A 14,233-nucleotide genomic window follows, 5' to 3' on the forward strand; every position below is an offset into this window, starting at 1 on the left:
GCAGAAAGCCAGCGCATTTCGTTGCATGTATACGCTCAATGCCGAAAAAAAAAAATTCCAACACGGCACCCTTCGTACCGTCGCCGTTCAACTAACGAAACGTTTCTGAAACAGCTATGACGCCACCTGCTCTATAGTTGTACCGTTCTGCTGCAGACGATGACTCTGCGTGCATCTCCGGTGTTACAGGACGCGAGTACAGACCTCCCGCCGAGCAAGAGTCACGCAACACCAGCACGTGCGTGTTGAAAGCTATCCGCGCTTGCAGGGGACAGCAGAGACATCTGCTCCCGAATGAGGATCGAGCTATCCCTTTTTCTTTCTGGATACGTGCTGCTTGTCTGAGAACAGGCTAGTATTTGCTGACTAAGGTCAACATTTAGAACTGGACTCGCTCGATCGTACAGGGTATCGGTTCGACTCTGGATATGCAGTGTGCACGTATACGCAGAGGTGCACGAATGCGAGTCGTTTGGGCCGTGACAAAACGCCGGGGAAGAGGAAACGTTGGCAGAGTATAGATATCGCGACTTTTTTCGAAAAGAGCGATAACGTGCCTCGCCATGTGCTGCCCTCTGTATTCTCTCGTTCGGTTCCACACGACAAGATACTCGTGGCATGCGAATAAAGAAACTCTATATACCGAGTCATTAATGGCATCGTGCTGTGCAGTTTGTGATTACAAATGCATGTCATGATGCCCTGTTTTTAGAGCGCAGCTCTTTGGCGTCCGTTCCTGGGTTTCGCGTCGTCGTCGTCGTCGGCGTCGGCGTCGTCGTCGGCCTCGTAACCAGCTCCGCCCCCCTTTCATCCCCCCAGCGCTAGCAGCGACCGACTGATACCGCTGGATGCCGCTGACGCCGCTAGAGAGTCAAGATAACGTGACTGCATAGAACACCGTCGCCGCCATGCAGAAAGAGGAGGAAAGGGTCCCCCCCCCCCTGTTCTTGTGTGGCGGATAGCTGGGGTTGACTCACTATCGCCGTCAGCGGCATCAGTCAGTCGCTGCTATCTCTTCCCTCCTCCCTTTATCGTGTTGTCCGCTTGCTGCGCGCGCTTCTGCCCCCATCGTTTGCCGCTGGGTGTACACGCCGCCCCCCTCCGCTTCCGCTTACTGCTGGTTGCTCTCGACGGCGGCGATGAGCCTCCGCTTCGGCGGCGCGAACTGCAGGGTCTTCTCGGCGGCGGCGATGAGCTTCTGCTTCAGCCTCGCTTACTGCTGGTTGCTCTCGACGGCGGCGATGAGCCTCCGCTTCGGCGGCGCGAACGGCAGGGTCTTCTCGGCGGCGGCGCTTAGCCTCTGCTTCCCCCACGGCTGTGACAACCTCGCGAGGCACTTGTATAGATCTCGTCTTTGAGAATCAAGCATTGGTGTACCAAGTCGAACATATATCAGTCTATTTCTCCGACCACAAAGCTTCCTTCATGACTGTCAAGAACTGTTAGTGGAGTCTTTGTTAAAGGAATACGTGTGAAAAATAAAAAAAAATTATGTGATAGCGCATACATGTGTTGCTCGATTTCTTTGCCTCAATCTATCCAAAAGGTGAAACAGCTTATTTGCTGCGCTCAAATTTCGCATTAGGAAGTAACGTAATCGTCGGTAATTTTTTTTTTAAAGACAAATGTCATCCCTAGCGAGTTACCCCCACTTTTCCGTACCGGGTATCTTATATTTTCCAGCCTTTATGTCGGTCGATGCCGCAGATAGCGCAGGCTGAAAAATGCGGGCCAATGTCGAAAGTAGTGCAGTTTTATAAAACGTGTGGGCCGATACTCCCACAATAAAACTGCATTTCGAGCGAATTGATCATCTTTGATTTTTTATATAGAACTGTGCGCAAAAGAAATAAAGCCAGGACGGATTTCCACTACTTTCCTACGGATCTCCCACTCCCCTCACTCGAGGGGTGACGCGATAGAGTGCCGTGAGCAGTGACACCGCCCTATGCTCACCCTCAACTCGCTCAGGAGGGCATTGCCTTTGATTGACTCTTCAACTAGACGTGGAATCACCTAAAAACATTTTTTTATGCATACTGGCACAAGTTGAGCGAAACACGATGTGAATGCGGCTAGATTGGAGTTTCCGATGCACTCCACGTTGTAAAAAGCACCACCATGTAATGGCATCCACAAGTGGTCTTCCTTGCGTAAATTTTGCTAAAGCGAAAACTGGTTTCAGCTATTGAGCGGAGAACCACATCTACATAAAGAAAAACTGTTTGATGTTTCAGTGCAGTTTCGAGGGAGTGATTTGTAGGTGACAGCGGGAGCTACATTAAATTGCTCCTTTTTTGGGGGGAGAGGGGGTGACTGCCGCCCCTACACCGCTTTCCATGCACTGCATCGAACGTTCGATCGTGTATTTGCGTAGCACGCTGGAACGCACGCGATGCCGTCTTTTGGCTACGCTGCCGCTTGCTCTTGTTACGTTTCGCCTACGACGCGCGGTATAGCCGGCGCGGATGCAACGGACGCCGGGGCTTCGTTCAAAGCGGCAGACATTTTGGCCCGTTCGGCGCCGCCGCTACGCCTCCCTGCCAAGCGCGTCCAGGCATGTTCCAATGCCACGTGTCTTCATGTGCGTGTGTGAGTGTATGTGCATATTGGTGCCCACGCTTGTCGAAGCGCGGCAGCCGGGGAGAGGAACTCCCAACAACTGTGAAGCGAGGGGGTCTGACAGGCGCCGACACGATGGCTGCTCCACCTTCTCTTCCCATTGTACCCGAGTGGCGCCGACACGACGCTGCGCCACCTTATCCCATTGTTCCCGAGCGGCACAGTCACGTGCTCGTCTATAGAGGGGTTCCTTCTTGCCCTCAACTGCGAGAGTATAAAAGCAGCTGCCCCCGGACACCAAAGAGGGCTCCGATTTCTTCTGTTGAGTAAAGTGCACTCCCGTCTCTCTTCTCCAGTCAACCTGACCGCCAACTCTTTGCGATGTTAGAATAAACAAGTTGTTTTGTTGTTACCAGTCGACTCATGCTTTGCCGGGACCTTCGGATGCTTCCAGTTGTACCCCAGGCCGCCAGGCCAACGCTACCCTTGGGGCTTGCGACCCAGGTGCAACAACGGGCGTCAGCGCCGAGTTCCCAACAACTCGTACCAGCGGTGCGATTACAACACTCTCCTAGACATGCACGACCCACCCTCCCTTGCTACGGCGAGTGTGAGCTGCACAAATACCAGAGGGGCTTAGTTTTTTTCGCAACTGTATCGCCATTTACCAGATACGTGGACGGCAATAACAGCTTTGGTAGCGACAGCTGGTGGCGCAGAGTTTAACCATGGATAACATAAAGCCATTATTGCAGTGACCAACCGTATTCCACTAAGCCGCTAGTGTGAAGTATAGACAGCGATATAATCGTTAGCATTTATTATTATTATTATTATTATTATTATTATTATTATTATTATTATTATTATTATTATTATTATTATTATTATTTGACGAGACCACCCACGTAACCCAAAAAACGTGTCCCACGAGTTGTCGCTACCCATATTTTGTGCCGTCAATTCTGCGTCCCATTGTCTTCCATTACCAGCGCTGCTACTGCGGTGCACGTCTCCCTTCCGCAACCCGGTATTCCGAATAGGGTGATGCCCTTATAGTATACGGACTGCCTAAATGTCTGTACTGACTGCGCATGCGCATACGGCGCTCTTAGCCTGTCCTCGTCGTGCCTTCCGGTCCCCCTCCTAACTGCACTGTGCTGTCGGCCGCTTTCGCGCGTCACACGCGGAAACCGTATATATACACCCCGTCCAACTTCCGTCTGTACATCCAGGTCGTCGACCTTAATAAAGCTGGCCTAGGAGTGCGAAGCAACACGTGCACACCTGGTGGAGGCGCCAGCTTGGGCAGGCAGGTGAACACGCATCCGTTGAAGCAGCACCGGTGGCTGTTCCACCGGCAGTCGTCGTCGCTCGAACAGGGATGGGCCCGGCAACGGGCGCGGGGCACCGGCACGCGTGGGGCCGGGCAGTCCGCCGTGTCGGGGTTCAGGGCCAGCAGGTCGGCTAGCAGCTTGGACAGCTCCGACTGCGGCGAATCAGCATCGACACGGTCATGATCGTCACGCCATAAACGACAAACAAACGCGAGCGTTTTCTCCGCAGAGGAAGGAAAAAAGATGTAGGCTTAAGCACACTGCGCACCACGATTGAAGCCGAACGGGTCAGCCCGGCCCGACCCGCGATCTGTGCGCGCGGTAGGTTTTTAGTGCTCCCGCTCCGCAAGTATAGAGCTGCGACAGGGCAACTGAACGAGTGCGCATCAATTAAAAAAAAAACTACCAGGTACCAAACTTTCTCGGCCAAAAGGCCGAGTTTCAGAGGTCAAGTGTCGGGCCGATACTGCGAGGGAAAAAAGGCGAAGGGAATGGCTTCGCGGAGAGTTGGCTTGCCGAGGCTTAGCTGCGTGACGTAGTGCCCCACTCATATAGTTTACTTCCTTCCTCCATGCTTTTCTACTTTGCACGATGGAACTAAGCTCCGTGCAACTCCGTGCAGTGCGGCCAATCGGTATCCAATCGTGTCAGCCAATCAGTGACGAGAGCCGACTGCGTGTTCCAGAGAAAGGATGAGGGCTCACCCACTGTGCCCTGTTCGCCCTTCCTGACGCTTCCATTCAGAAGCAGCGTGTTGGAGGACCTAGCTATGCTCGGGCGCGGTGTTTTTCAACTTTCCTGTCCGTATTTAGTCCGCTGTTGCGCTGTACAGTCGACTCCCGTTAATTCGACCCTTGCGGGACCGCAAGTGTTGGCCGAAAGGTCGAGTTAACCTAGCTCGAATTAACGGGAGTCGACTGTATCGTGACTTCCATTCAATCGGCGCAGCGTAGAAGGTGATCAGAAGCGGACAAGTACCTTCCGGTGCTCCCCCCCCCCCCCACCTTCTTTTTTGGTTGGTCGAAGCGGCTCGTAGCTTCCCCTGCACTGCGTGGAGTCGATGAGGTGCACTATATGCACGCACCAGTCGCCTTCAGCTCCATGGAAGCTGCAAGCAACTTCAGCTGTACCTCATCCAATAAGAACAAACTTTAAGAGGAAGCTTTAGCTCGGGTGCTCCTACCTAAATACATGTAAAAGGAGAATTCGTTTTTTTTCGGCAACCACTGCATCAAAATTCACGAGGTTTGTCGCATTTAAAACAACAACTTAAAATCTAGAGACTGTTGGTTACGAGTTTTCGATTTAGGCCGTCAATTCTTTTATTAAAAATTGGCAAAAATCGAAAATTTTCAGAAAACGAAACTATCAAGTTTACAACTCTAACTCAGGAACAAAAAATGATGTCACATTTGTGTGAATTGCACCTAGTAGTACATCTAAAGCGGACAAAACTGATATATCACACATCAATCTAAAAAAAATTTAGTAATATAGAAATACGGCTTTTGCAGAACCCTTGTGCACAACGTAACGAATTCACGTAAAATGTAAACTGACGCGTCGAATTTGTCCGCTTTGAATGATCTAATGGATGCTGTTTACAGGACCGCGCTATCTGTTATTGATGCAGAGCTAATATATGTAAACTTCGTGCTTCCATATATTCTTCAAACTTACGAATTTGCGAAATTTTTTTTTAAATTAAGGGCCTAAATCGAAATTCCGCTTCCAACAGTCACTAGAATTTATCTTTCTCTCGCAAATGCAATAAATTTCATTAATATCAGCCCAGGGGTTAATACCAGAAAAACGTTTTTACGTTTTACATGTAATTGAATAGACCGAGTCGGAGTTGGGCCCTATCTAAAGCTTCCTCTAAAGCAAAAAAAAAAAAAACGCAAGATCGAGCGTATTAATATGCGCGCCGTGGAGAGCAAAGTTTTCTGTCGCATCGACGAGAAACAATAAGCAGCCCACTAGTTGTTACTGGTGCTACGCTGTTATAAGCGATACGACTGTTACAGTTAACGGGAAACAAGTGCCATTCCGCGTCAAGATTATAAGCGCGTGTAGGATTGTTACCGCGCGCGCTCCCGTCACGTTCCCGTAGTGGTGTGTCCCGTCGAGGCACGTTTAAATTCCACTTTAAAAAAGAAGAAGAAAGAAACGGATACATTTTATCGCTCATTGTGTTCTAGGTGAAAGGAAGGGCAAATCGAAAGTTTGTCGCACCATTCATTTGTTGTAAATAGATTGCAGAGCCTCCTATAGTCCATTCGCAACAAAGCTGAGAACGCTAAAATATTAAGGTTCAGGATAAAGCCTTGGGAAGTGAAATAGGAGGAGGAGGAGGAGGAGGAGGAAATAAAGAGAGAAGGCAGGGATGTTAGCTAGTAATGCGCCTGGTTGGCTACCCTGCTCTGGGGAAAGGGAAGTGATATAGCTTTTGAAGAAGTACTATATAGGCAGAAACGAAACTCGAAGGTGTGCGTATCGCGTGCCGATTCCATATACCGGAAACTGCTGCGGGAACTTACCCGTTCAGGCCAAATCGATGCGCATACACAGGGAGGGTGCACTCGGGAATTCAGCGCCTTTTTTTTTTCTTTTTTAGTTTTTCTTATAACACCTAAAGATACGCGCAACTATCTTAGTCAAAACAAATCTGTACCGTGGACGAAAGGGACCGACAGTATTTTCTCGGTGACTGTCAAGTACACCGACAGTATTTGCCATATAGTAAGATGCGGCGTTGAATCAGGTCGTGAAAGCTCTTCGCAGAACGTTATAAATAACGAGAACAGGATCTCGATAACGTGCAAAATAAACAAATACCATATACATATATACATATACGTATACATATAGGAGTGACCAAGACAGGTTTTTTCACGAGCTAGTTAGGGTTAGCGAAAGGATCAGGCCCGAGGCAAAGTTAAACGGCGAAGGTGACGAACAAACAAAATTATAGTGCTTATATGGACTCCGGCCTAAACGCAAACATAAATAACCGACTCAGAAATAATATACCGCAGAAATGAAACCGAGGGATTAAGTTCGACAAAGCGGCAAGAGATATAAACGTGACGTGCACGTGTGTATACATATATATGGCTGTCTTGAGAGGAGTGTTTGCGTGTCGGCTGTCTGGAGTTATGCAAATGTTTTCGGGTTCGCGAAGCTGTTATCGGCCTTGGTGTAAACTCTTGAACAGAGCTCTTGACACTCCCCCCCCCCCCCCCCAACCAACGCATCCCTTTCGGCGCCGGCCGTGTCCACTTCAGAGGTCTCCTTCGCATAATTCTTCTTTTCGTCTTTCCGTACACAGTTCGTGAAAAAGTTGCTATCGGTTAGCGCTTGAAGAGAATCGATCGACATCGCGCGCTACAAAAATACGAACATGTATGTATATGCGCGACCGCTAAAGAGGGAGACGATTCCGAGCACCATATCGGCGATTGAAACAGGACGAACCGGACCGGCGTACACCCGTCCCCGTAAATTGGTGCAGCGTTATTTATGGAGGCTGCTCAGCTGGGCGTCGCCTTTATAGGAGCCAACTACAGTGATTTTTTTTTCATCGTGTGAGAACTATTCTTAGTGCCACAGTGCAACTATAGCAAAAAAGGATTAGTCCAAAATTTTGTGTGCGTAATGCAAACGTGTGCGTCAGAAACAACTTGCGAGACGTTTATGTATTCCGTGCCGAATCTATAGAAGAAAATAATTTGGTGGGCGCTTAAGCTTCGCCTTTGAGAGCGGAACGCCGATAGCATTTAAAGATCGCTTCCCGGCAACTGGAGCGTATGTAAACTTAATGTTCACCGGGAAACGCTGGCCGCGAACGCTATGCACGAAGGCGGGCTTTGTGGTAGAAACACGGCCTCTTGCGTTGGCCGTGATGGGGCGGAGGCGAGCGCCATCTGGAGCTGTTCCAAGGAACCGGGCGCGCCGCTCTGTGGACTCTGAGACGCCTACGCGCCGGCGTGCAAAAATGGCAGACGACGCGGCCGGTCTGTGTGCGTGTGTGAAGCGCTGGAAAAGGGGTTTCTTTGAGTTTTGGCGTGACAGAATTATGTTTTCTCGCACAATCAAATTACAATGCGAGAGCTATCATGCCTGTAGGTTGTGTGTTTCTATACTTTCAAACTCGCCAATTTTCGAAGATTCCTTTTTAGAAAATTCAGGCCCTAAATCAAGATTGCGCCCCAAACCGTCGCTAGAATTTAACTTTTTCTCTCAAATGCAACACATTCATTCAAATCGGCCCACTGGTTAATCTGAGAGAAGTTTTTCTGCGTTTTACATGGATGGGAGTATAGGCGGTATCGTAGTTACGGGCCTGAGCTAAAGCTTCCTCTTAAAAAAGCGCCAGCATCGCAGCTCGCCGGAAGTGACGCATAACCCAGACTTGGCCTGACCTGAAATGACGTAGCCTGCCTTTCGATTTACATGCATACTGCATGCGGCAGCGTTGCCAACACGCTTCCCATGTCTTCAAAGCGCGCGTCGCGCAGTCCTGGGATTGACGTCACATCGTGTGTAGCTGCACCACACGCCGCCATAGGTGCGTGTCATGTGCTAGGAGGTTGTCTGCGCACTGTTAAACGTCTGCGTGGTTAATCGATGATCACTAGCCTTACGGCTTCATTCTTATTAAAGCACCTATCAGTTAATATTAAAGTACCTTCAAGAGAGTGGTATTTAACACGACTGCTCACAGGAATGGTTCACGACGTCTTCCCGCACTTCGGCATGCTTCGGCTGTGACATTATTTGCGGGTGGTCGGAAAAGCCCATTCTAACATCCACTCAGGAAAACGCGCAAAGTGCGTTGGGAGTGGAGGGTGTATCAATTCTGTGGTTGTGGTGTGCACAGGCAAGAGTGGCGGAAGATTGTCGCGCTTATCTGTTAAGTCGGCGGAAGGCGTCGAGATCGAATAAGTCGCGTTTATTTCGCAACATGAATCGTAGCACTTGACAGCGTATTGACAGCGACATTTGACAAGAAGATGGCCCTGCAGTTTCCCGGATGCGTTTCCGAGATGAGATGGGTTGAGAGGGGAAGAGGGCGAGGCCGCCGGGCCCGTTTCAACAGACAACACTGAAACGCGCATACCTTGATAGCAAAAGTCAGTCTTCGCGAACCACCGCGGCCTATCGACACTCGAAATGACGATGGAATCACGTCGGCACTTTTGCATCGCACCGCAATCCTTTCACCCGCCTACACCCCCCTCCCTCCTCTCCCTCAGTCAACCCTTCCTGTATGTCGCGACGATCGTCGACTCGTCGTATCCTACTCGTTCACGGTAGTATCCACTCAAGTATTGTTGTCGTTTTATACCGCGCTTACATACAGAGGCCGTGCGAACTTGCGAATCCATCCGGCTAACACAAGGCGCTCCCAAAGCCCTGAACTCGTGGCACGTGTAATGCAAGCTGCTCGTTGATCGATTGGTCGATCGACTGGGCGAGTTGATTGACAGCCTTTTCATCTGCGTTCTCGAATGCGACCGCTTGCTCGGCGCCCTGCGGGAGGCTACGGGGCTAACGAATAAGCGTACGATAAAGTGGCTGCGCCGATCCTCGAGAACTCGCTCAGCCCTATGGGAGTTCTCACGGCAAACTTTTTCGCAGCGTGTGTCTCTTCCGTGGATCTCTTCCGAGAAAAGGGGAGAACGTTGTACGCGCAGAGAGGCCATGGGGCTTCGATGTATACGCGCGACGCGGAGCAGAGTTGCCGAAACACGTGTGCCCGTATGTGAGAGGAGGCTCTAGGTCGGAAACCTAGACGGGGGGGAGGAGGGAAACAGCGAGGAGAGTTCATAGATATAAGTCGAGAGGGCGTACACGGCGTAGAGTTCTCTTGTACAAAAATCACTAGAGGAAACTCTGGCGCTGCGATCGCTCGCTTAACAGCGTCGGTAGAGCGTGCACTAATTCTAGGCCGGCTCTATCGTTGGAATTATGGCTAGCGCAGGTTATTTTGTCCGATACCCGTTCTTGTGACGCCAGTTACGACACTTTTATCTTCCTGAATTTCCGAGCAGTCAGTTTATTGCGATAGCAGTTACGTGAACACTCTAGGCGCATTTCTGCCGTCGGCGTCGCCGTGAGGTTCCGTAAAAAGCCCAAGGGCGATAAAAGCGTCGCCGCGCGCCGTGTGCTGCGCGTGCGAGCGAAACCGTCCGAGGGTGAGCCGACGATCTCGGCTCAATCTCGCGCACCGCAACAGAGGAAAGCGGGAAGCAAGCGCAAGGATTCGAGGGGTGGGGGGGGGAGGAGGGAGCACTCTACTCCGGGTCGTACCACTGTATCTTGAAAGCCATATGCGACGGGTACTGAGCCCGCGCTGCGCTTTGTTTTCATGACTTTTTTCGCGTTGATGCGAACGACAGCATGAATTTCAATTCGCTCGCTGCTGCTGCCGCGTTTCCTCACTGCAGCGTTTCGAAGCGAGTTTCCGCGGCCGCCACATGTGAGATGTGTTCATGTTTGCTTATGCGCGTGTGACACCAATGACCTTGCTTGTTAATTTAGTTAGTATGCCTATGTTTAGAAATTTATGCGGCCGATAAAACTGCTATCCTTACTTCGTATAGCTGCCCACTAATTTGCTATCGCAAGCTATGCTTCGCCTTTCGGGCAAAACTGCGACATTTATTTCATCTGAATGCATGAAGGCAATAAGTTTTGTGCACGTGCATGGTCATTGCAAAGCGTGGTATTTGCAACGTAGTATATCTTGCTTAAGACGATCAATTTGCGATTTCACAACCCATTTGAAGCCGCAGAAGGAGGGTAGTTTAGCAAAATTCCATACCCTTTCCCGTCATTATCATGCTGGTGATAACCGGCGATATGCCACGCCTGCACCCACTGTGGACCACAGTTACCTTTAGTATTGCAGGCGTGCAAATACCTTCAAGATACAAGGACGGAAGAAAGGACAATACAGACATCTTGTCCATTCAGAAACGCGGATAAAACGCACTTTCGTCCTTGTCTCTTATACGCACATTTACAGGCCTGTAATGCCGAACCAACTCGCCCAACTATATAGCTGTGTGTCTACATCCAGTAATCTTCCTAGGAAACTATATATACAAGGTGTATTAGCTATTTATGCGCCAATATTTAAAAGTATGCAAATGCCACAGCGACGCCGTGCGCACATATGCTTGGTCTTCCCATTTTCCCCAATTTTTTTTTTGTTGGAGTTCCAACTGTTGCAGTGGCTTGCCTCTGCAATGCAAAATAAAACCACGTGACTGCGCTCGTGCGCGCTATCGTATTTGCAACGCTCTCAACCGTGCGTCGAGCGTCGAGCATACGTAACATACGAGAGTTCTTCATTCCATGATGTCAGTATTCTTTTTCCACTGCTGTTAGTATTTTTATGTATCTATAGTTACTGTCGAGCTATTCGTATTATATTACATTGTATAACACTAGAGGTTAACCTGCAATGGTAAACTGTTAAAATTCCTTGTTATTTGTCTTGCTTTTTGTATGCCTTGTATATTGGGGGCTCGAGCGCTTCTCAAGTGAATTGATTTTCACTTTTTGCTCGAGCCTTCCCGCATTGTGATGATGCAAATAAATTTCAACTTCAACTTCAACTTCAACCGCTTACATCAGGGACGACGATGACGCTTCCTCTCCGTGCGCCACCGCCAAAGGTGCTGACGCACTGTGAAGCCGATGCCTATACAGAGCGTCCGCTCGCTTCGCCACCGTCCGCGGCCACGAAATTTTGCGGGCACTTCGCTCCGCTTTCAATGGGCCGCACGAGACAGATTGTCCACGCTGGTCAATATATCGCGAAATGAAAACGCGTATATATTTCGCGCTAGGGAGTATCGTAATCGTCGGCGAATATTTTACTCCAGAAAGAAAACGCACAACTTGGGCCGAAGCCGAAGGCGGTGCAATGTCTCGCAGCATATTTGTAGCGTTCAGCTACGGGGAAAGGACTGCGGAATGAGAGCCAACACCAAAAGGCGGACGTGCATGCAGTTTAACTCAGTGTCCCAAAGCGTTAACTACCACGAGGTGAGAATGGGACAAACTGACACGCTCCCCATCCTGACGCAAGGAAGAAAGTCTAATTTTAGCAGCCCAATGGAAGCTATAGAGCGCACACAAGTGTTATAACTCGTGCTGTGTGGGACGCGACATATACGTGCCATGGTCGTGTCAAAGAAGTGTAATGCAGTCGAACTCGTTTTTAAACGAAGCGCTTGGGGCGTCCGAAATCCTTCATTATACGGGTCACTTCATCGTAAACGTCGCGCAGCGTACACATGGCGTACAGCTCACACAAGAACAGGGACAGAGTTAATTCGTTGGTTACACCGACCAATTCCGTTCCACAAAAAGGAGCTCAGCCGATGCTGGCATGAGAGTAGCACAAGTACGGTTTGCGTCCGGGAAATTGACCAACACTGCCATAGGAGTCGAACAATATAAGCGCAAGCCCAAGTGTTATCGTTCATAACTATCGCAGTCACTCTGGTAACGTTTGTAGCCTTCTGACAAATACATCGTCTGTGCAGTATGAACGAGAAAATCAGAAAAGTCATGTTGCATCGCTTCGATAGCAGCGAAAGACTTTTAGTTTAAAATCTTCCCTGCAAAGCCCTTAAAGGGCATAAACGTGATATTGAAGGTCCTATTTGGCTAGAACACACCTTTTGAGAGCCAGGGGGAAGGGAGGAAGGAGTCGTCGCTGCCCTCATTTGAAAGAAACGTAATACGTGGACGCGACCGCGTAAGTGTGATGATGTGATACTTTCAGTGACCCAAAGTTAACATCAAAAAAGGTTCACTGATGAGCGGCAGATTCCCGCTTGCTCCTGGGGCGTGCAGGGTGTTTCAGCAAACACTTTAAAAAAATCTTTAAAAGTTGCCTGTGGCAGATATCGCAATTCTAGTTCATGAGCTGGTCTACTCGAACCGGCAGACAATACTTGCACGAAAAATCGAGATCCAAAATCGACTAATTACCAAAAGTTCACTAATTAATTTTTTAACCGATTACATTATGGCCCATATTGCAAGTTACAAATTGTAGCCGTGGAGTTAGCAAGGCGGATCTACGAATTTTTCAAGATGACACCAGTTCCGAGATATACATTCCCGAGCTTTGAGGAGAAATGCATTGGCGTTCCAGTTAATTTGTTAACAAAACGTCGTTTCATGCACCTGAAGCACACAAGTAACTGGAACGCCAATGCATTTCCCTGCAAAGTTCGGGAATTTATATCTGTGAACTGGTGCCGTCCCTAGAATTCATTCCAAGTGGATCCGCCTTGCAAAGTCCGCTGCTAGAATTTTCAAATTAAAATATCGGTCATAGGATAATTAGATAAACAGGTAATTAGTGAACTCTTGTTAATTCGCCGATTTTGCATTTCAAATTTTTGTGCAAGTAGTCTCCGCCGCTTCGAGTAGACCGGCCCATGAACTAGAATTGAGGAGCTATCTGCCATAGGGAACCTTTAAAAAAATTTGAAAGTGTTCGCTGAGACACCCTGTATATACCCAGTGGCAGACATCCAGCGGGCGTGTGATGCATCCCCAATAGTATGCCATTTATACATTTTTGATACATCGTCGGTCGTCGCACATCGTTGTGCTCTTACCCTATTTACTTGATTAAGTGCGCGACGACGTTACCGCACACAGCAAAATAACATCTGGAATATAAATGCTGGAGCTCCACGTCTTAGGTTACCGCGGCGAGACCTCTTGGCGGGGAGCATTCGCATCGCAATTCGCGCTGTAGTTTTCTTGTTTACACAGCACCCGGTGCCATGAATGTGGCCTGCCTCGTAAAAGTGGCGGCGTTTCTCAAAAGCAGACGCACGAAAATTCGATTTCCGGTGCGTACGTCAGGCCTTAAAACCTGCATGCAGTGCGAAAATCCCCGGAAGCACCGTGATGAGCGCCTCCGCCCCGTCGTCTGCTTCGCATGCTGCAGTCCTGTGACTTCTGCCGTTGCGCGGCGCTATTTGTCAGCACATCGCTGACGCTACGAAAGGTGCGCTCATCAATGGTATGTAGTTGTACCGTAAAACGGGCTTCGAGGAGCTTACTGGAAGAAAGAAAGAAAGTAGAAGTAGAATAAGAAAACGCGAGGAAGAACACACATGCACAAGATGTCCTCCGTCTACGCGGCGGCCTTTTCAGAAGCCCGAAGAAGAAGCCGTCTGCTCCTTCGAGCAGCAACACCTTTGGTTCTGCTTCAAGCCGCGCGGGGGAGGCGCGGAGGACACGTCGACGAGAGAAGTGTCACGGGCGCGACTTCCACTTTTTGCGCCTCC

General features: G+C 49.4%; 1 protein-coding gene across 1 annotated transcript in view; it reads right to left on the bottom strand.

Moving 5' to 3' along the window:
* The window catches only part of LOC142575728 (uncharacterized), a 105,430-nt gene that overhangs the window by 18,051 nt on the left and 73,146 nt on the right, over positions 1 to 14,233 (bottom strand). Inside the window, exon 2 of the mRNA XM_075685317.1 lies at positions 3,850 to 4,051. Coding sequence (XP_075541432.1) covers positions 3,850 to 4,051 — 202 coding nt within the window. The remainder of the gene's footprint in view (positions 1 to 3,849; positions 4,052 to 14,233) is intronic.

The sequence above is a fragment of the Dermacentor variabilis genome, chromosome 3, assembly GCF_050947875.1.
Source record: "Dermacentor variabilis isolate Ectoservices chromosome 3, ASM5094787v1, whole genome shotgun sequence".
NCBI lineage: Eukaryota > Metazoa > Arthropoda > Arachnida > Ixodida > Ixodidae > Dermacentor > Dermacentor variabilis.